The sequence below is a fragment of the Protobothrops mucrosquamatus genome, unplaced genomic scaffold, assembly GCF_001527695.2.
Source record: "Protobothrops mucrosquamatus isolate PMUCROS unplaced genomic scaffold, P.Mucros_1.0 scaffold_45, whole genome shotgun sequence".
Lineage (NCBI taxonomy): Eukaryota > Metazoa > Chordata > Lepidosauria > Squamata > Viperidae > Protobothrops > Protobothrops mucrosquamatus.
Genome location: NW_015386121.1, coordinates 643,806 through 666,531, shown reverse-complemented (window position 1 = coordinate 666,531; position 22,726 = coordinate 643,806). Strand labels below are relative to the sequence as shown.

Below are 22,726 nucleotides of genomic sequence, written 5' to 3'. Positions count from 1 at the left end.
CTGCCCTCCTGGCGCCAGGAGCGGCGCTGCTGACGCGGCGACTCCCCTCCGCAGCCGACTTCCCCGCGCAGGGCTGGCGTAAGGATCCCGCCGAGGGACAAACAGCGAACAAACTGATCGTCCGCTCCTTCGCCCAAATGGAACTTTCCCCTCTAAGCTGATTCTGATGAAGGCTGATTCCACCACCACCACATACACACTCGATTTTATCCATTCAGGGGTTTACCCTGCAAATAAAATGGCTTTTTACCACACTTGTCCTTTCGAGGAAGAGGTGAGCGGAGAAACTCAGCGAGAGCGCGTGTAAAAACCACTATTCCCACTTCCTCTCAAGCAAGCCGGCTACATCATACATGATATCGGCGGAGAGGGGCAGAAAGCGCTGTTCCGATCGGAGATTCAGTCGGGCTGAGAAGGAAAAGATGCTGTTGCGGCTGAACTGCACTATTCTCTCAAAAACCGCCTTATAACGTGCAAAGTCACCGATCCACTTATCTGGTGCTGCCTAATTTATACACTGGTCTCCAGGATCTTTTCCAGTTCTTTCTGGGACCTTGTGTTTGTGCATGATCGACCAGCAAACGACACGATCTTTGTAACCCTGGCTCTGCATACCATTCGTAAAACACCACCAAAATCATCCCCAAAGTAATATAATTGTTGAAACTTCTGTTGTAAAGAGAAAAAAAACGCAGGTGGAAGTCAGCCTCTTTTTAAAGCACCACCCGATCTACTGTACGTAATAACTCGGAGGTTCCAATGAATTAAATGGAGTGGGTTTAGAAATGTGTAAAGTGTGTGCAGAATAAGAATATTTATGTTTTTAAACCCGGGAAAGCACCATGTGCATTGATAATGATATAAGAATGTGACAATCGAGATTTAAACAAGAGAATCTGGATACCTAATATGGGTGGTGAAGTATTGTACTGGCTTGTCGAAGAACTCAAGAGTTGAAGCGTAATAAACCCACTGGGAGCATTTTATTGAACCAAATGGCTGCATAGTTAAATTTGCATATATTCCATAATGCTATGCCAAGCAAATTATAGTGTTCTGTGTTTTAGTTCCAAAATATGACAGTTCCATGCATATTATTATAAGAGTTAATCTACCAAGTACTAGATGCACAAAGCTGATAAGCTAAGTAAGCTCTTATTAGGAAGATGACCTATTATGGCCTATAAAAAACAGTGCAATTTTCATCATGCAAGTAATACAGTACTCCTATTTTTCCACCAGTGCAGCTAATTTTAATCCTGAATTTATTAGTTCTATGGAGCCAAGTTATTTTAATTGGGAAGCCTATTGTGTATGTAAATGTTCACTTCCTCTATTCCACAATCCCAAATTTCCCAGTTGTGCTGTACTGAACATTTCCCCCTCCTGGGGTGATGGGAATATTAAGAAGGAAGCAGAAGTTTTTATATCTCACTTTATATCAGTTTTTCAACCTCAGCTTTAAACTTTAAAATGTTTGAACTTCAACTCCCAGAATTCTCCACCCAGCATTTCCTGCTTTGGATTCAGACTCTGCATGCTTCCTTGTGAGTGATTAAAAAGGTAGTTGCCTACTACATCATTAGTTTCTTTCAAATTATTCCTTGCCTCAAAAGAAAAGATTCAGGCTCAGTGTAAATAATTCCATGCCAGAAGGCAAGGTCCTTTTATTTAATCATCTATGATGTAAAATGATGATAAATGATGTTTACATACTTTCATCTATTGCAAAGAAATATGATAATAAGATAGTTTATCATGCTCCTAGATCAGCATGGAGGAAATACTGGTTGGAATTATGTCTTATAGTGTAAATTAAAATAGGAAGGATGCACTGTAAGTTTTTAAAAGGTGTAGCTCCTCAACAGAAAATGGGTATTAGAAACAATCAAAAAGTCACAAACTGGCAGGAACTAGATAGATGAGGCTGGAAAGCAATATCTCCAGACAAGTATAGGAAGAGAGAGAGAAAGAGATTGAGGCCCCTGGTCATCTCGCAATTGGATTATTGCAATATGTTCTACATAGAGTTGCCCTTGAACCATCCAAAATTATACCTGGTTCACAATGCAGCAACGAAAACAGTAAAGGACACCTCTCCCTGGGCCCACATATCACCATTGCTACACAAGCTGCACTGGCTGTTGAGTGCAATTCAAGATGCAGGTTATTACCTATAAAGCCTAGATATCAGAGGGCCTAGTTATCTGAGACACTGCTTCTCTCCAATACTTTTTGACCACTCAGCACATTCCAGTAGAGTAGGTGCACTCCAGGTTGCCTCTATAAAACACTGCCTTCTTGTGGGACCTAGGAAACGCCTTCATTGTCATAGCCCACCCCCTTCACTCTCAGGAACAGCATCCCCCCAAAATAAATACTGTGCCCTCTCTCCTGAGGCTCTGGAAAGTCTTGAAAACCTGGCTTTTGTTCACTGGACTCGGTTTGGTTTTGTTGATTTGCTGACCATTAGATTATTTTAATCTGGCTGTCTATGTGATTTAGTGTTTTAGCTGTTTTTATGTTTTCTCTGCTTTTGTACGCCTCCAGAGTCCACTGGAGTTGGGCAGCCAATAAATTCAAATAAAGTAAAGCCCATTGATACAAAGAACTAGGTGCATTAAAACAGCAAGTTTATGCAGGTTGTTAAGTCCGTGTGAGTTCCATTCTCATATTAAACGTTCTCATAACGTTCCATTGGAACATTTGATCTAGAAATGTACTAACAGACATTCTTTACTTTACTTTACCCCCCACTCTCCTCCTTCAATGCTTTTAGATAAGAGATAAGGGTAAGAAGCTCTGGTGTCTTTTTCTCAGACAATACCCTAGAGAAAAATTAATAATAATTCATTAAACTTGTATGATGTACAACTCTCAGCAATTCTGGATGCCTCATAGCAATCAAACTATAACATAACATCTATAACATCAATAAAACCTAAAAAATAAAAGAGGGCAAGAGTAACGAAGTAAGGGGTCTTAACTCTCCCTCGCCAAAGGCCTGGATGATGAGCTAGGTCTTCATGGGCTTCTAAATAATAGAATGAGGCCATCCAGATCTCAGAGGGAACCTTATTCTAGAGGGTAGATGCTTTCAGAGCTCTGAAAGATGGTATTGAATGAAGGAACATAGAATGTGCCAAGCTTGCATGATTGAATTGGCCAGGCACGGGTTACAAAGCTCAAGCAATCCCTGAAGTAACCAGCCCTAACCATATTGGGCTTTATAGATAATATTCTGAATCACACCCAGAAATAAACCAGCAACCATTGCACCTTGCAAAGCAGAGGTCTTATATGGGTTTACTGAAGGATGCACGTAACTGCTCACACTACTGCATTTTGATTCAGTTCTGAATGGTCTTCAAGATAGCCTCATGTAGAGAGCATTGCAATAGTCAAGCCATGAAGTGATTAGGGCGTGAGTGACAGGATGAAAGACCCTCTTCTGGGTGCAACAGGCACACCAGATGGAGTTGTGCAAAGTTCTTCATAGGCAAAGCTGATACCTCCTCAAGGAAGAGCTGCAAATCCAGAAAGACCCCCAGGTTGTGTATCAAACTTGAAGAGGGAACCACTACCCCAACCATGGTTAAAGATGGAATATCTCCAGCTCTGGGTGGTCCAGACAACACAATCATGTAACAGGAGGGTGTTATATGTGTTCTGTCAAGGAAAGAGAAAAGAAGTAGAAAAATACATTGCTCAATACAGGTAGTCTTCACTTAGTAAATATTTATTTAGCAGCTGTTCAAAGCAACAACAGTATTGAAAAAGCGATAGTCCTCGCATGTATGACCATTGCAGTGTTCTCACAGTAATGCCATTGCAATTCATATGCTTGGCATCTGTCACACATTTACCACAGCATATTGCAATCACATGATTGCAACCCTTGCAGCCAGCTTCCAACAAACACAGTCAATGGGGTTGCCAACAAGACATAGAAATCGCAGTCATGTGATTTCTCACAATGATCCCAGCTGATTTGTTTAATGTCTGTAACCAGGACTGCCAGAACTACCGTTCTAAGTCTCTGCAGTCATGTGATATTTCACTTAATGACCATACTTCGCTTAGCCATGGATTTGCCGATCCCAATTAGGGTAGTTAGGTGAGGACTACCAGTAGATAGACAGGAAATGATGAAAAAGGAGAAGAGAATCACAAAAGAAATTCAAATAATAACCGAATTGAAGGAGTAGAGATACCGAAAGGTCTGGTTTTACTATAGCTGCCTAAAGGTCTCCTAAGGCCCTAACGAGGCAATAACTTGTATATTAGATACATAATAGAGGTGACAGAAGATCATCCTTTTGTGAGATTAATTATTGGTTGATTGATTCTGTGCTATCGAGTCAATACTTTGGCAGCCACATGGGTAAACCCTCACCTGGATGACATATCCTCAACCCAATCCCTCACAGCTTCCAGTGATTCATCCATCATAGCTATGATGGAATCCATCCATCTTGCTGCTGGTTATCCTTTCTCTTTTCCTTCCCAGCATTATGGACTTCTCGAGGGAGTTGCCTTTTTTTTTTTTGCATAATCTGTTCAAAATATGGTAATTTAAATCAATCATTTGTGCTTTCAGTGACAATGCTTGGTTTATTTGTCTGATGATCTTTTCTTTCTTGACCATCCATGATATTCCCAGAGTAGTCTCTACCACCAAAGTTCATCTTCCATAGACATACCACTATGGAAGAAGTTGAGTAGAACTTGAAAAGAGCTGTGTAACATGTAGAAGAATTCTGACACATGTTATCTGTCTGTGTCTTAAAGGGCTATTATGCAATTTTGCACATTTTGTACATATACCTAGTGTTGGACCAAGGAGGGTTTGCCTGGTCTTACAAGTTAGTCTTCCTCTGGCTTGGATGGTCCTGGATTAGTGGACAGCAGATCTCAGGCTGAAATTTCTTCCTTATGTTAAATTCTCATCTAAGCCAAAATAGAAATCAAGGCTAAATAGAAACTTGCTTTTCCCCTTTGATTTTCATTTCTAGAAATTTGGGAAAGGGAGACTTCTGGTTTCTTCTATGCTAACTTACTTGCCGTCCATTTTAATAGTTCAGAATTGCACTTGTTTTAACATGAACCGTATGGCATTTGCCCTTGCTGGTTATAAGTCCCAGTGGGGGAAGCTAAGCTGCTTTTTCCAAAAGGGAGGCTTTTATAAAGACCAACAAAAATTGCATACCAAATATTATCCCATCCTGTGTAACGTATTGTCAGAACTGGTGCTTAAATAATTTAGATAACATCTCTATATTGCACTCACTCAACACTCTATGAAAGAAGAAAAAGAAGAAACAACATTATGGTTTAGCGCAATATGTGAACAGAGTCTATGGCCCTGTTGAGATGATATACCCATATTTATCTTGGCCATTGTAACATCTCATTTAGATTTGTCTTCCGAATCCAGGTCAAAATGTGATTATCTCTTATATGCATAATGCAGTCCAATTAACTCAATTCATACAGTATTATTTCTGCTAGAAGTAGAAACTAATAGGTTCCCTGTCTCTTATGACTATTGTTCCTCCATAAGTATATATATTAATTTCAGCATCAACTTAACTAAGTTAGAAAGGATATACTGTACATACAACAAAGTTATCACCACAGAAATATACAGCCATGGTTTAGGATGGCTCTTAGCTAAACTTGCCTTTTAAAAAAATGTGGGACTAATTCTTTAATCATACGTATTTAAGTAGGATTCCGATATTTTTAACAGAGTTGGGAATAGACGTCCCTTTGGTGCGTATGGCATTCTGCTATGTAGGGAATGAAAGATTTATCACTTATCACTGAAATGAGGGAAAAATTACTGGGAGATGGGGACAGACAGACGGATGAAGCAGGATGTACTCTCCCTCCCCACTGAGCATAATGGCCTTCCAGGAAGCAGAACACAGAAAAGCCATTAGGAATATTTTTAAATAGGAGGCCCCTTCTGTGACAGTAAATATTAGCCAGAATATCCATTTGCATGACAAATTATCCTTTTGCATTCTCTTTCATATTAGTTTATGTCAAAGATAGATGTTGAATATCACCAGAGCATAAAGTATATGCATTTAGGGGATAGAAGGAGGGGAATTAATGTTTCAGTGGTCATGTCAAGAATCTTAATGATCTATCTATCTATCTATCTATCTATCTATCTATCTATCTATCTATCTATCTATCTATCTATCTATCTATCTATCTATCTATCTATCTATCTATCTAATCTATCTAAAAAGAATGTCCTCTCCTCCCTCTAGTGGCTTATGTGGTGCATGAACTATTTTAAGGATATGATTGCACCCACAAATTAAAGAAAACTTCTAACAATTTCAAGGTCAGGAAATTTAACAGTTTATTAATTGCAGCAGCCCTCTGCAATATCTATATAAATAAAAATGTAAATGTTTGTTTGTTCAAAATCTTAAATCTCCGAAAGTTCTTCACCGATTGCTTTGAATTTTTGACACAACGTTGCATTCGAATACGTGCGTGTTTTTATATGCCTATATTATATAGATGTCACACCTGTGACAGGTAAAAACATGCTTTTTTGAAAAACAGCGCCATCTGTTGGACGTAAAAGCAACACGATTTAACGTAAAAGCAACACGATTTAACCAGACTGAGCCACAGCAACGCGTGGCCAGGTACAGCTAGTAATAAATAAGATCTCTGGCTCTGCTGAAAACTGATCAGATACCTTGGAAAATAATGGAAATCAAAATACAACATACAAGTATAGGCTCTACCCATAATTCTAAATTTGTTAATGATTCTTTTAGACATTTTTAAAGCAGATCCATCCAAGAAGTTAACCATTCTTAATATAATACTAACACTTACAAAGTGATAGTGTGTGGGATTGAGGGGTTTTTTGTTGTTTTTTGGGGGTTTTTTGTACTTTGGGCAGACTTTTAAAAATGAGCATATTATTTTAACTATGACTTTGGATAAAATAATTAGATGAATTAATCATGCAGACCAGAGTGGAAGCCTGAAAGCCTCTACTTTTAAAACAATTTTTAAAGTAGAGTTGCTACTGTTCTTCCAGTTGAATATACCAAGCAAGACTACAACATCCCAAGATCTGAAACATCAAGCACCCAGCCTGGACTCTCTTATTGCTTTCCAGACGGTTCAAAGTGATCAAGACTAAACATGCATGTGAGCCACATATTGTGGTGATATGAATCATATTTTATTCAAATTATAGCATTTAATTTTAAATACATGTAAATATATATAAACAGGCATATGTGGGTTTTATAAAAATCTGTTGCCTGTTTTGGGCTGGTTTATTTCCTCTTTTTTTTGTCAATACATAAGTGACTATGCCTGGCTGGTAAAGACAAGGAAAATGTAAGTGCAAAATGACTTCTGTTTCTTTAAAATTTTACAGATGGAAACAGATAAGTTTCAGAGTTTTAAATGAGTCCATCATTCTTGGAATATGACCACCCTGCATTAAGCCAGAAATTATTAACTACTGAGATAAAGAAAATAAGAAATGGAGAGAATATGAAAGAAACTCTGCTGTGATTTATAACCCAGCAGACAGCACCTATCTATTTCAAAGCCTTTTTTCTATATTTATTACTCTAGAAACATTCCAAATTATGTGAGTGTGCATCAATTCTGGTACACATACCTCAGACTTTGAAATAAGCCTGTTGTCTTTTCAGTTTTCACATGAAGATTAGTCCCCAGCTCTTGCTATCTTTTTTTTTTTAACAATTTCCCCATTTCAGATTACACGGTTCTAATAAAAAGTTTCTATTACCACTAAATTTGGTAGCGTATGAAAAGCTGGTGTACAATGTACGCTTTGCAAACTGATTGTCACAGAGAACTTTCTTTAGCTGTTCTGAAGGACAGCTGTTCTAAAGACCACCAATACAGTATAAAGCCTCAAGATTTTCTTGCTTTTTCTGATTTTTACATCATTTTGTTGTTTTCAATATTAATTTGAGGGCTTTTAGCCCCTTCCAACCCAAAATGAACTGGTGACCCAGGATCCCCTTTGTGGGGATATCGAATCATATATTTTTGCCCCTGGAAAATTAAGCAATGCTGAATATCTGGAGACTATAAGGGTCTGGATGTGGAGCAACAGGCTTCAACTGAACCCTGGCAAGACTGAGTGGCTTTGGGTTTGGGGGCCAACCAGTTCTAGGATTATACTATCTTTGATGATGGATGCTACTAGAAATCAAGTACGGGATACCTGCTGTTGATTTTTAGACTTTTTGTTCAGATATTTTTATGAATTCACACCTGAGGTCCATGTAGCAGCATGCCAAGACCTTTGGTATGGTTTAATTGATGCAGAGACAAAGTTGTTTCCCTGCCAAACAGCAAATTTGTTGATCATTAGAAATACGTTTTGAGCTTTCATAGCTAACTTCCTTATTTGATGACCCCAGCATGTGGAGGTTTGGATACCTACTCAATCATTTGCTCAATAGGTCTGCTATTAACTATCCAATTTGATGGATTATCAAAAAAATTTCTGGAAAAAAAATAAAATTTGTTTACAGTAGTTTATTCTGAGGTATTAATATCACAATACACTCTACATAGCCCAATTTTGGAAGCCTAAAGAATACTTGCATCATCCACATACAGAAGAATGGGGATTGGATGATGGGTGAGGGACAGAAGATGGAAGTCTAGATTGGCCAAAGCTACAACAACATTGTTCATGTAAAGCAGGGGTGTTAAACTTGCAACATCATGTGACATGTCACAACATATCGCGACTTTTTTGCCATTGCCTGCAATGAGGTGGGCGTGGTTTCGCTATGATGCATCCGGCCTGTAGGCTGGCAGTTTGACACCCCTGATATAAAGAAAGCCTAACCTACCTCTTTGTGTAATCCCTTTAGGAATGGGGATAGGCTCCCTTAGATGGCCAAACCTAAAACCTTTAACTTGCAAATAGTAACTGAATAATCAGACTAAGATTTTAAGTGTCACTTGTTTCCTCCAAAGGTTTTCTGGGAAATGGAATCCAAAGCTGCCTTAAATTGAGTAAAGATTCTTTCTCCTTGCCCAAGGGACTATCTGATAAGAGTTTTTTAAAAATCTATTATTAATGGAGTTTAAATGAGTATTTCCCTTCATAAAAATTCAGACACACATGGCAGATGCTTGTATGGATATATAGAGACTGGGAATTGGCAGCAAGCCATGGAAAAGCATCGTGAGCAGAAGTTGTAAGGTTTATGGAAGAGCTAATAAATATCAAGCAGCTGGGAGAGTCAAACAGACCTTCTTGAAAAGCCATATGGTCTAAGGTTATGTCAGGAGCTAATTCTCTCAGATTTCCCCCAGGATTTGACCCTGCTCTTGATGAAGTCAGTGACAAAATTTGCAGTTAAGTCTGTTGCTGTTCTTGATTGTTTGTAAGCCATTTTCAGAAGCCAATTAACCGAAGAATGAGATAAAAATAAAACAACCAAACTTATAAAGACGATTTTCTTCCAAATCAAAACCAGCAAACCAGAAAAAGTTTTCTGAGTTCAATATTTTTATGGCAATATTCCGTCATATTTTGAAGGAAGTTTGTATCAGAAGTAGGAACCTATGACCCTTCGGATGTTGCAAGTACCAGAGTCATCAGCTAGCCTGGGCTACCTGTGCACCTGTGTGAGGATACTGGGAGTTATAGAACACCAGAAGGCACAGGTTCTCTACTTCTGGCTTGATTTGTAAAATTTCACTACTTGGCTACAGGCTGAATGGAAAACAATTAAATGAATCATCATTATTTGACATGGAAAAATATAGGACAAGCTAAACTATATCTACATTTAATCCAAGATTCAGTTTCTAATAGCAACAAAAGAAATATTTCTCATAGATACCAACCTGTGCAGGACCCCTTATATCTGTTCCTCATGCCACAAAGGTAATCATTATAATTACACTTTTATATTTATACTAGACAACCTCTGACCCAATGGGTCATCCTTTCCAAGATAGTTTCTTACCCAGTTTCCTCAGTGCCTTCAACAATGACATAACTTCCAACGTACTGTTTTCACTGGAAAACTTGGGGAGCATTCAGAGATGAGTCTGCCTTGAAAATAGCTTATGTTGAACTGTATTGCACAGCCAATTTGCCAAATTTCAGTTCTGCGGGTGTCATAGGTTCCAGATTTTGGACATATTCTGCAAGTTAGCCCATCTGAGTTACCTTGGTTCAACAATTGTTGCTCTATGATGCATTGTTTCACCCAGTTAAAGGTTACAGGAATTAGCGTTTTAGTAGTATATTGATTTTTATTATCAAGCCACCCATTTCACAACAGTGACTCTGGATAGCAATTAAAACAGTGGTTACAAGCAATGAACCACAATGCCCAAGGCAAACAATATATCCCAGATTTTTCTTTCACATCAACAACAAAGGTCACCTAAACTCATGGTTTTAATGACTGGGAAAACATGACATCATTGCACAAGTAATATGAATTATGCAATTTGTGTTGCTTCTACAATAATATATGTGACATTATGCCCCCTTGCCCTTCTATGCATATGAAACATTTTCTCTAGTTTCTGACCATTTCATACAAAAATGATAAAATAAAATTGATTATGTGCCATCAAGTCATTTTTAACTCCTATCAACCATGTAGATTTTTTCCATGACAATCTATGCCTACCCTGGTCCTTCAACTCTTCCAATAGTGCACACATCACTATTATAATAAAATCTATCTACCTATTTGCTGGTCATTCTCCCTTCCTTCCATCCTTCCTTCCTTCCTTCCTTCCTTCCTTCCTTCCTTCCTTCCTTCCTTCCTTCCTTCCTTCTTTCCTTCCCTCCCCCCTCCCTCCTTCCCTCTTTCCTTCTTCCCTTCCCAGCAAGTGGTTAAACGGCTACTGCCTGGTGAGGGAGGTAGCAATGGAGGATGCAAGTGGGCAACATAGCAGGAGCATAGACAGACTTGTGAAGAGTGAGTGGGTGGGAAAGATTTACCCCCAGCATTGACTTTCTCCCTGAAAGCCTCCCAGGCAGGAAGTTGTGAATCCAAAGCCATCAGGCAAATAAATGGTTGTTGCTGGGTGGGGGAGGGAGCAAGGGAGTGTGTGAGTGGCCCATGCAGTGCAAGCAAATAGGCTTGTTGAAGGGTGCACAAGTGGGGGAAGACAACTTGTGACCTCCCTAGTCCGGTTCACCATTGACTTTCTCCCTGCAAGTTTCCACAACTAAAGACTTTGCTAATGGAAAGGTGGCAAGGAGCAATGGCAATCAATCACTTCCCCATCGATTTGTGGAAAGTTGTCAGGGAATGTTGAAAATGAGGATCACCTGACTGTGACAGTGATGCTGAAGAACAGCAGCACAGCGGTGATGAAGCAACAACCACTCTTCTAAATTTCAATCCCTCGGGAGTTATGAATCTTGGCATTCTGTAAGTTAGCCCATCAGAGTTACCTTAATTCAACAATGGTTGCCTTATGCCTTCCAATTTTGTCTATTTAAAGGTTACAATCAAACAGATAGGAGAGTTTTAGTAATATATTGATCTACTGTAGAAGAAATTCGCTGGTTGTGGAAGTCTTTACCTGGTGAAATCCGACTTTGGAAAATTACTGCACCACCTTACTGTGTTAGCCTATGAGTGGTCCTGCACTGTTGAAAATCCCTTTCACCTTATCCACCCATTACAAGTTGCATTAGCTGATGGGTAGACTAACCCACTCTAAAAACCCCTCAGCCCAATCTACTTATTGACTAACAATGACATGTGTCAATCTGTGGATGGATCTTCCTAACTGAAAATACCACTGGTGTTTTCTCTCCAGAGTGATGGAGGTGGCAGCTGTACCCATTTGGGGGGGGGGTGTCCTGGCTTGCCTGAAATCTGCTTCAGCCTCTTCCTCTGCTGCAGTGGAGGAGGCCCTCTCCTGGATTCACTGGAGTTGCGTGTATTATGAACCTAGAAGTCCAAACCATGATGAATGAATGCTGGTTACACTTGGGAAGTGCTGTCTTCTGGGAATTTCATTACCAGAATCTGAGATGGTTGCTAGGGATAGAAATAATCTCTGTCTTCCTTGCATCCCCACATTTGAGGCTAGGAACTGTGAAATGTTTTCTTGGATGTATCAACCTTTGCCTGGACCTCTTTCTTGTATACAGTACAATTTTTGTTTGGCTTTGAACTTAAAGATCTGAATAACTTTTTGGTTCTAAAGCTTCTGTAGGATTAATTGCCTCTTTGCCTTGTCTATCATACTACTCTTTCTCAATGCCTCTAGTAATACCTATGCTTAAATGAATCAAGATTCAATTTTTCTGGATTTGTATGACATACTGCACCATAAATGAATTGCTGCTAACTAGAATATGGTTAACTGATTTATGGCTCATGGTATCATGCAAATACAACCACTGTTTATTGCTCTTCAACAATTGGGGGTATAAGAATGCACTGGGGGGGGAATTATGCTACAGAGCCTCTTCTTTTCCTTTTCCTTTCCTTTTCCTTTTTTCCTTTTCAATTTGTTGGGCTAAAACAGTGGTGGCGAACCTATGGCACGGGTGCCAGAGGCGGCACTCAGAGCCCTCTCTGTGGGCACGCATGCCGTCACCCCAGTCCTAGGCCTTCAGCTGGGTTTTATAAAACTTTTTCGCTTTAGGCCTCCGCCTCCACGTGCAAAAAAAAAAAAAAGGTTCAATCAGTCAATTTCAACTTCTCACAGAAAAAAAAAGATCTTGCAAAGTTGGAACTGATTGATTGAACTTTTTAGTCCCACCCAGTCTGCCGTTACCACCGCAGCCACGCCCACCCAATTGGCCACACCCACCTGGCACTCGACGATGCATAAGTGGGTTTTGGGTTGCAGTTTGGGCACTTAGTCTCTAAAAGGTTTGCCATCGCTGGGCTAAAACATTTCTCAAATGTTTGAAGGGCCTCTACATTTTCCATTGGGAGTTTTTTTTTTATTGTCATTCAAGCATACGTGTCACTTTTAAAAAAAAGTCAAAAGTCTATGAGCCATTGTAGTAGAAGGCTGACTGGTTACATGCAGAATCGTGTTTTCCTTTTGGGAGTAGAGAACATATGAGGGTGGTTTGAGAAATGATACTCAGTTTGAAGTATATCCAAGCATTACCCTTCATCAAATTTGTAATTCAAATCAGATAATTGCAATCTCCAGTGACTTTTCCAGTAATACATTTTTGGGAAAATGTGTGGACCTGTATTAATGTTATTACTTGCATCAGTAATAAGGAAAGATTGAAGGCCACCTCCTAATATATCAGAGTACAGCCGAGAAGAACTGTTTGAGGTTCAGTTCAGTGTAATAATTACAGCCGATGCTCTTTTCTTCCACAGATGTATTAACTTCCACGCAGTTAGGCAGTCAATGCTACAAGGTTTCCAGTTGAAACAGAAGTATTTTTTTATCAATAGTCTTCAGAATATCTGCAGCAATCTTAATCTCCTTTTGCAGAATCATCATTGCTTCACAGCAACGCTGCACTGAAATTCTCTAAAGGGGTAAGACTTTCCAACTTTCAAGCTATAATAACAAACCTCATCATTTATTTAAAAATGGATATGCTGCCCATAACAGTTCTTGTATTAGTAATTATCTCTAGCAACTAGCTACTAGCTGTAGATCAGTGCAGTCCAATAAAAGTTGAGAACTACAGTATTGCTTTGGGGGAAGGGTCCCCAATCCCTGGTCTGTGGACCAGCACTGGTCCACAGCATGCAAGAAACCGGGCTGTGCAAACAAATGAAGCCCCATCTGCACGATGTAGGCAACACACGACACCACTCCCCCACCGGTCTGCAGAAAAAAACCTCTCTCCACAGAACCGGTCCCTGGTGCCCAAAAGGTTGGGGGCCACTGCTTTAGGGTTTAATTCTGCATAGATATTCAACTGACATATCCTTAGAGAATAAGCAGGAAAAGCAGGAGTTCCCAACATACCTACACATGCTTCGCAACTTGGAGAGTCTTTGGATTTGAAGATGACAACTACAGGGTTGTAATTCTATGCCAACTGTCTGGATTTCTAACCAGCTGTTAGCTTTCCACAATCACAGCAACCGAGGAGGGCTACAGGCCTGCTGGCAAAGTGTTCATCTAACTTGGGGGAAATGAAGCATATGGAAACACCTGTCAACATCAGAGCTTGTCTGAAAACCAAAAAGAGAAGGAGCCTGTATAAATCAGCAGCCTGAATTACGTCAATGCTGAAGCAACAGCCCCCTTGGGTCTCCAAACATCAGTGAAAAGCCTTTCTGAATTGAAATATGAACAAATTGCTAATGCTCACTCTTTCTCTCCAAAGTCACTACAAACAGCCTTTTGATTTCCTGCTTTAAGACAGAAAAGTGAGAGATACAGCAAAGTGAAAAACTAATTCTCACCTCAGGACTCTGAATCCCTCAAAAAAAAACAAAAAAAAAACCACCACCTTTCCTCATACGAGGACAAACAACCTATGATCTTCCAGACATTGCTGAATTTCAATTCTTAATAATTTCACTAGCATGCTAATGAAGAAAAATGCTAACGCCTAATGAGGGACAGCATGAAAAAAGAACTCTTGAGGGCATAAAATCATATAACCTGCCTGATTGTCACAAGCACCCAACCTTTCAGGACTGTAGGTTTTAGTAAAAAGCAGTTCTTACATTTTCCCATTTCTTCCCTAAGTGGTGCTTTGCTTTTGCATGGTTGACAAAATACAAAGACGGAGGCACGATTTGACAGTTTGCACAAGATGCAATTAACTATAAATGTCAAGAAGGCACATTTTTTTCAGCATAGTTCATTTAATGAAAGTAATTAGAAGTTTTAAGCACTGCAAGTGACTATGTCAAAAGTGGCATGAAATGTCATAATATGGTACAAGTGGAAGGACAGAAATGTGATGTGACGGTAAAATGAAACCAGCCATCTGGAAGAAATTATTTATCCCTGCAAATGACTGATGGAAATGCATGTCCATTCTCTGTCTCAAGATAATTATGACATGCAATGCCATCTTGCATATGACACTTCACAATAAGCCAGGGCCTAGATAAAAAGCATCTGCCAATTACTGAAATCTAGAGTAGTAGATCTAGTTTTGTGTATTGCTTTTAATCACAGCCTATGATTTGGGATTAAAAATAGAAATAACACTTCAGGTCTGAAGTAAACTACAATTCAATGTACAATAAAGCTCAAATATCTGTGGATGACACTGCAGAACTGTTGCAAACCACCCTGTTTGATGTAGTATCTGTCACAAGCCATTCTCCCACCCCCCTCCACACACACACACACACACACACACACACACAGCCTCTACTAACCTGAAATACAGAACAATGTTCATCTCTTATTCTGTCTTCTTTGACTTATTTTACTTGTAGGAAAAAGAGATTAAGGAAAGGAGAGAAATTGAGTAAAGGAGAACTGAGATATAGTTGTGCAATCTTCTTTCTCTTTTACCCGTTTGCATTCTTTTTTCCTTATCTGCCACTGACCCCTGTAGTCTCCTTGCAGTTTACAATACAGGGATGAATGATCTGCCAGAATGATTTGCAGAAATACGTTTCAATGTGTGTAAGCACAATTACCAATCTAAACAGTAAACACCATATAATTTTCTTTTCAATAATACTATTGTCAATATGGAGCTGCAATAATTTTTTGTTTCACCTCTGTATGCATTCCTCACAGAACATTGTTCTTAATTGCTAATTCATATAAATTAAGCCATTTTACTAGTGGATTCTAAATATTCACTATCTATACATATATAAATGATTATGCCCTTGAGCATTTCAGAAATGTTTTAAAAATATTTTGAGAATAAATGTTCAATTATTTACCTCTACATTTTATGGTGTCGGTATTCTTTGTCTAGATTAGGCATTTGTAAAGTACAGATTTTGTTGAGTCTTCAAAGTCACAGATTAATGCTGAATGTGGAATGGTAACAAAAGCTCATTGTACTCACCCACATTTATTTATTTATTTATTTAAATAATTATAGACTACCCACTGTCTGGAGGACTTCTTGAACAACAAAGTTTCATCTCTCAAAGATTATAAACCCATAAATTATAAAGATATTTATTAAGTACTAATTCTATTAAATAAGTAGAATAAAACTGGGTATACATCTGTCTTACAAAATATGTTCTGGAGTAACATATGCATGTAATGTATATTTTTGTCCATTATCAGTATTTTTATTGAGACCAGTTGCATTGGCTTGTATGTTCTGCGTCAATTGATATTTACCTATCTTATGCAGTAATTAATATTTGTTTTATAATTGTAGAAAAGGATGCTTAGAAGCATTCAAATTAATGTCTAGTTGCTTAATCTGTCCTCTGTGGCAATGAATCAAAGTAGCTGTTGGCACCCAGGAGGGACCTAACAGCCATTTTTGAAAAGGCAAGCCTCTTAACAACAACAACAAATCAATCTGTAAACCAAGCTGCCCTTACTGTCCAGACACAAAGGATATTTTAAGCATATTTTTGAACATATTTTCTGAAGCAAATTAATTTATTTTTAAACCATTGATAGAGAATATTCTTTTAGCTGTAGGAGGGATGGAGGTGGATAAAAATAAGATGTGAATAGTCCTGCTGAATAAAAATGCACCTTTGGCTATCCTTTTGTTTCTCACAAAGGCCAATCTCATGTAAATAAGAGATGGAGATATCTCCCCTTTTCCTCACCACTCCCTGCAAGTGGAATTTGGAAGTGGATTGCCATAGTCCTTGATACACATGGATGTATCTAACCCCTTTTTAAAGACAGCCAAGTTAATAGCTGTCACCAGAACCTGTACTGAATTCCAAAATCTGTAGGCTGTGTTAAGACATTTTTGCCTTTTGTGTGTTCTAAACTCCCTCCAATCAGTTTTATTGGCTGGCCCTTGGCCCTAATGCTTTGAGAGGAAGAAAAAGTGTATTTTTGTCCAGTTCCTCTATGTCATCCACAGCTTTATACATCTCAGCATTTCCCTTCTAAGAGGGGTGTCTCCAAAGGGTATATGTCAAAAATATCAAGATGGCAACTGTGACCAGGTCATTTTTTTATATGCATTCTAACATACATAAGCAACACTAAATCACAGTCACCATTATGACTTTTGACATTTCCCCTTCCCCACCATTGAAGTCTCTTTTATTCCTAAACTGGACTCCCAAGATTTTAACCTTTTCTCTTTGTTGTCTTCTTGTGCACTTTTTACAGTTTTTTAAAAAAAGATTTTTCAAATGTAGCATCCAGAAATATATAAATATAGATGTATCATAGATTTTGTGACAATATTAAAGCACTATTTTATTTTCAGTCACTTTCTTAATGAACCCTAGCATGGAATTTGCCTCTTTTGCAGTGACTACACACCCAGCTGATATCTTCATTATGCTATTCATTTTAATTTGAGTATATATTTCCTCATTAAAGACAGCTCAGACTTCATCAGTATGTGTACAACGTTAAGGGTATTTTGATTACCTCAATGTAGATCTGTTTAGACTTATTTCAGTTCAATTGCATTTGCCATTTGGCTGATTCCTCAGTTTAAAGACTGATATACATAATATCACACTTAATAATAATAAGTGATAACAATTATCACTTTTTATCTCTAATAACTTGAATCATTCAGTATCATACATAAGGGTAGCCAGCTTGCTAATTACCTTTAAGTAAAGGTATAGTGTATATATTTATATAACAAATTCACCCTGATATCTCAGACAGGTGGCAGCACTCGACCTTGAATGGGCTTGAAGGCTAAACAGTGTGAGAATTATTTAAAACTAGAACTGAAGAACACCTGGGATTAACAAAGTTGTAGGCTAGATTGGGAAAAAATTTAAAAATTGCAGAAGAATATCAATGTTCCCTCCATGCTAAGAAAACTCCATAATGTCCATGCTCAATTCAAAACACACTTTCCCACTGTCTTTACTACAAATTTGCAAAATATTATTTTCATTAGCCTAGTTATCTCACAATTAAGTTAATCTCTTCTTCAAATGATAGTTATTTAACTTTTGGATTATTTTACCTTATTCCACTGTACTTGGAGAAATTTCAGCTATTAACAGTTAGTGCCAAGTGTCAGTTAATGAAAAAAGTGACTGTCCGTTAATATTAAAGTTTTTTTTAAAAAAAGTACAAACTAAAAATATAAAGAGAAAAAAGGGAGCAGAAGAAAATCTGTCTTATATTTTATTATCAATAATCACTAGTTTACCATTTAAGTCACTATTCTAACATGAACAATATTAATTACTATTGTAAGATATCACAGAATCTCTGCTATAGTAACACTTCTTGCTACATCTTTTGATTAATAAAGTACATTTTATTGACTTTCCCCAAAAAGATAAATCACACTTTTCTGACAACATTCCTTGACATATGGAATATCATTTTTCCGCTTTCTTAATATAATTTTCACTGCCCGTATTCTCAATACAATCACAATTCTTGATAATCAAATTTCAAAATTCTAGTATATCATTGAATATTACATAATGCCTTTAACATTTACAGGTTTTCCCATAAAACTGATATACTTTAATACATGATCCAAAAAAAAGTACATGTTCACATGCCCTTATCACATCCATCATAATACTCTTATTTTTACACCTCCAGCATAGAACAACTGATAACCATCCTTTCAAATACATTTTTGGGGAACCCAGTATATCCTAAATACAATTTTTGATGAATAAATCTTAATCTCAAATCTGTTACCATTTTAATATTTTTAGCAGCACCAATTTTACAATTCTGGGAGGGAACACAATGTAAAGATACACAAATAATATAATAAATCAGCAATAAAAACAAAAATTTGGAGGAGGACCTTGCACCAATCTGCTAGAATGGAAAGCTCATTGAAAAAGGTTTCCCAATCTTTCTAAAAGGCAGGTACCTTTTGGGATTGATTGATTGATTGATTTAATCTTTTGATCTGTTGCAAGCTGCCCACTGAGTTTTCTGGAAAATGGTTACTTTTTATAGACAATTTTTTTAGATTAAAAAGTGAATTTTAACAACTTGGCTTCTTAGATTCTTATGTAATGACACAGGTGCACCTGAAAGGATAGTTCGTTATTTTTTATTTTAGTACAAGTAGTCTCAATTTATGACAATTGAGCCCAAAATTTCTGTTGCTGAAACAATTAAGTGAATTTTGCCTCATTTTACGACCTTTCTTGCCACAGTTGTTCAGTGAATGACTGCAGTTGATAAGTGTTTTGTTAAATGAATCTGGCTTCCCCATTGACTTTGCTTGTCAGGTCGCAAAAGATTATATGACCCTGGAACACTGCAACTGTCAAATATGCTACAACAGTAAGTGTGAAAAACAGTCAAGTCACTTTGACTGTTGTAACTTTGACTGGTCACTAAATGAACTGTTGTATGTACCTGTATTAATATTATTGTTTCTATTATTTGAAAGAGATCCATTTGGGGGGGTTTCTATTGCAAATGTCAAAATATTAATTATGAGCCACTATACATGGGGACAGCAGCATTTACCGATCTGCCTCAGGCAGCCAAATATAACACCCCCAGTTCTTCTTTAAATCTGTACATGATATATATGCCATTTGAGCTCAGCTGCTGCTATTTTGCGAGTCAGATGGATCTCAGCTTACTCCAACAGAAGTATTTTGAAATTAGAATTACAGCCAAGGTTAACTCAGAGCAACCCAAAACCCACTTTTATTGGAAGGATATTTTTTTTAAAATAAAAGTTGAAACATAAAAAAGTTGAAACATAAAAGTATGGGAAGTCTTGGGAATATTAACCTATAACGCCTCTAGGCTTGTATACTCATTCCTAAACACCTGTGTCATAAAATAAATGTATTGATCCTTCAGGTGGCACAATATTCCTTAAATTCATAGAGCTGGGAATGGATACCAGCATACAACTCTTGCATACTAAGAATATTTCCATTAAATTCCCGTTATCGAATGAAAAGACAATCCAAGTTTCTTAGAACACGAGCACCCTGTATTTTTCGAACCCAATGAAACATGCGCATTTGTGCAGCCTCAAATCGACGATTGGGAGGGCGGCAAATATTATTACCGGTATGGAGTCAATTGGATTGTCACGGGAAGAGAGCGTAGTCTCTTCTATTTTATAGCTCTACGCTCTTTCACTCAGTTAACACCACGTCCGGCTTTAAATTTGAACAAGTTTTCCAAAGTACGGCAGGTTATCACAGAGATATTATGGCCTAGACTAGAGCGCCCAAAAATGCCGACTTTTCTTTTTTTTTTCCTCCTCCTTTTAACCGGAAGTTAAATATACTAATGTATTAGCCCCAGTCTGATAGATTTCTTCGTGGATATAGATTGTGGAATACCGGAAGTGGCTGAACGGGTGGCCTTTTCTAAGCAGGTTTAAAGCGGAAACGGAAGGAGTCAGACGGAGGTAGTAGCACGCGCAGAAGAAGAAGAGAGATAGACAAGTTGTTTGGCTCGGCGGTTATTCCGTCGTTTTTTTTAGGGAAGAAAAGGCTCTCCTGTCCTCTCTATCGTTCCGGGATTCTTAAGGTGAGGGGGTCGAATCGCGGGCTTCTTGAGCCGAATGCAGCTCCCGTGGGATAGAGCGTGAATCGCGCGCCCCCGTGTGCCCCCTTCCTCCTTTCCAGGCGGAGATCTCAGTGGGGCAGCCACATCCCAGTGTAATGCCGAGAGGAAAATTTAGAAGAAATTAAGACAGATTTACTCTGTATCCTCGTTGCACAGGCAAATTGGCAACGCAATACTGTACAGTGGAGTACCACTTTTACGTAGTGCTCCTTTTACTAAGGTGCTTTGCCGAAAGCCACTTCATGAGATTAACTTCTTTTTATGGCTTTGGCAATGGCAATGAAGCAGCCCCAAAAGACATTTTAATTTTGTTGCTTGAACATAACCGTAATGCTTTGATTCAGCGTTTTTGCTGATCAGACTTTTTAGAATGTCAAATTTTAGAACACAACACAATCAGGTTGTGACCAAGAATTGCTTTTGTTGTTCTCTGAAATTTCAATAAGTGTCTTCCATATACATCCTTAGGGTGGTCTCCCACTCCAGTCCCCAAAAGTGTGTAACTATAATAGTGTTTGCTTTTTTGAATTAGAAGATTCTGAAGAGTCATTGTGGGTTAGTGGATGTAGTCTTAATGTATCGTGCTTTTAGTTTGTTGGAGAAACTTGGATATATGAATGTGCTATATCTTTATTTTTCAGGTCAGCTTATTGGAAGATGGATATTCGACCGAACCATACACTTTATATCAATAATGTGAATGATAAAATTAAAAAAGACGGTATGACAATAAGTGAGCCTTAAGTGTATCCTAATGAATTGAATTAGGACATGTGCAATTCTCATTTTTTTCTTTCTTAGCCTTGAATTGGTCTTTAGCAGATTGTAATTTGCTTTTTTGAAAGGAAAATTTCTCTGGGTCAGAAATCTACAGTTACTTTAACTTAGAGCACAATTGGACTTCCATTATTAGGTTGTGATGCTTTTCTCTGAGAATATATTGGAAGGAAAGACATATCATATTGCAGAGGTCTAATCTCCCAGTACCCACCTAGATGTTTATGAGAGATATAAACATGCTATAGGATCCTCTTGTCTGTATCACAGCAGTTGGTATCCAGAAACTTGTTTCTGCTGTCTGAAGAAAATGCAGAGTAATCAAGCTAATAGTATTTGATACATTTATGTTTCCAGAACATATGTATATATAAGGTTGAGAGATTCCCTACTTTAAACCATGGTCACCTGTATCTTAAAAACAAAGGTAGGCACATTGTGAGTTGCTTTTACTGAGTCAGGTAATCACTGTTTCTGGCCCAGAATTGTAAGGATTAATTGATAGGATTTCTCCTATCAGATAATTTTTTGAGTTCTGTATAAAGATTTCATTTAGAAATAGGAATTTCTGCATTCAAATCATAAAGTCACTATAATAACAGTTAATATGCTAATCTACCAATTGTAAAGTTCTGAATATTATTTTAAATAGATAGCTGCAAATAATACAACTTCCTTTCCTTTTTTTCCTAACAGAACTCAAAAGATCCTTATATGCACTATTTTCCCAATTTGGTCATGTGGTGGATATTGTGGCTTTAAAAACAATGAAGATGCGAGGACAAGCCTTTATTATATTTAAAGAGCTTGGATCAGCCACCAATGCTCTGAGGCAGTTACAAGGTTTCCCATTCTATGGCAAACCAATGGTAAGTTGTTAATTTTTTATCATGAAACATAACAGTATGGACATGTTGACAGTATCTTATAAAGTTCAGATTTTTCAATACATTCTTAAACTAACTTTATGAATTAACTCATAATATGACAAGAAAGATGTCATATTTATATCCTGCCAGATCTGCTACAGATGGAAAGAGATATTTTAATTTTCTTTTCAGTGTTTAATATTTATTTATTTATTATTTATTTATTTATTTATTACATGGATTTATATGCCGCCCTTCTCCCTATAGGACTCAGGGCGGCTTACAGCATATTAAAACACATAAAACATCGTCCCCCCATAAAAACCTATTAAAAACCAAATATTTTTTTCGCTGTATAATTAATTAAGATTTAAATTAAAATTGTCCCTATTTAAAAATTCTCCCTAGGCCAGACCCGCTTGTTGAAAAAG

At 37.8% G+C, this 22,726-nt stretch overlaps 1 protein-coding gene across 2 annotated transcripts in view; it reads left to right on the top strand.

Moving 5' to 3' along the window:
• Positions 1–20,454: 20,454 nt before the first annotated feature.
• The window catches only part of SNRPB2 (small nuclear ribonucleoprotein polypeptide B2), a 12,157-nt gene continuing 9,885 nt past the window's right edge, over positions 20,455–22,726 (top strand). Inside the window, exons 1-3 of one of the 2 annotated variants that reach the window (XM_015811052.2) lie at positions 20,455–20,610; positions 21,291–21,370; positions 22,123–22,295. In XM_015811052.2, coding sequence (XP_015666538.1) covers positions 21,307–21,370; positions 22,123–22,295 — 237 coding nt within the window. In that variant the 5' untranslated portion in view covers positions 20,455–20,610; positions 21,291–21,306. Of the gene's footprint in view, positions 20,611–21,290; positions 21,371–22,122; positions 22,296–22,726 lie in introns of those variants that run through there. The other variant, XM_029283159.1, reaches the window with a different exon arrangement.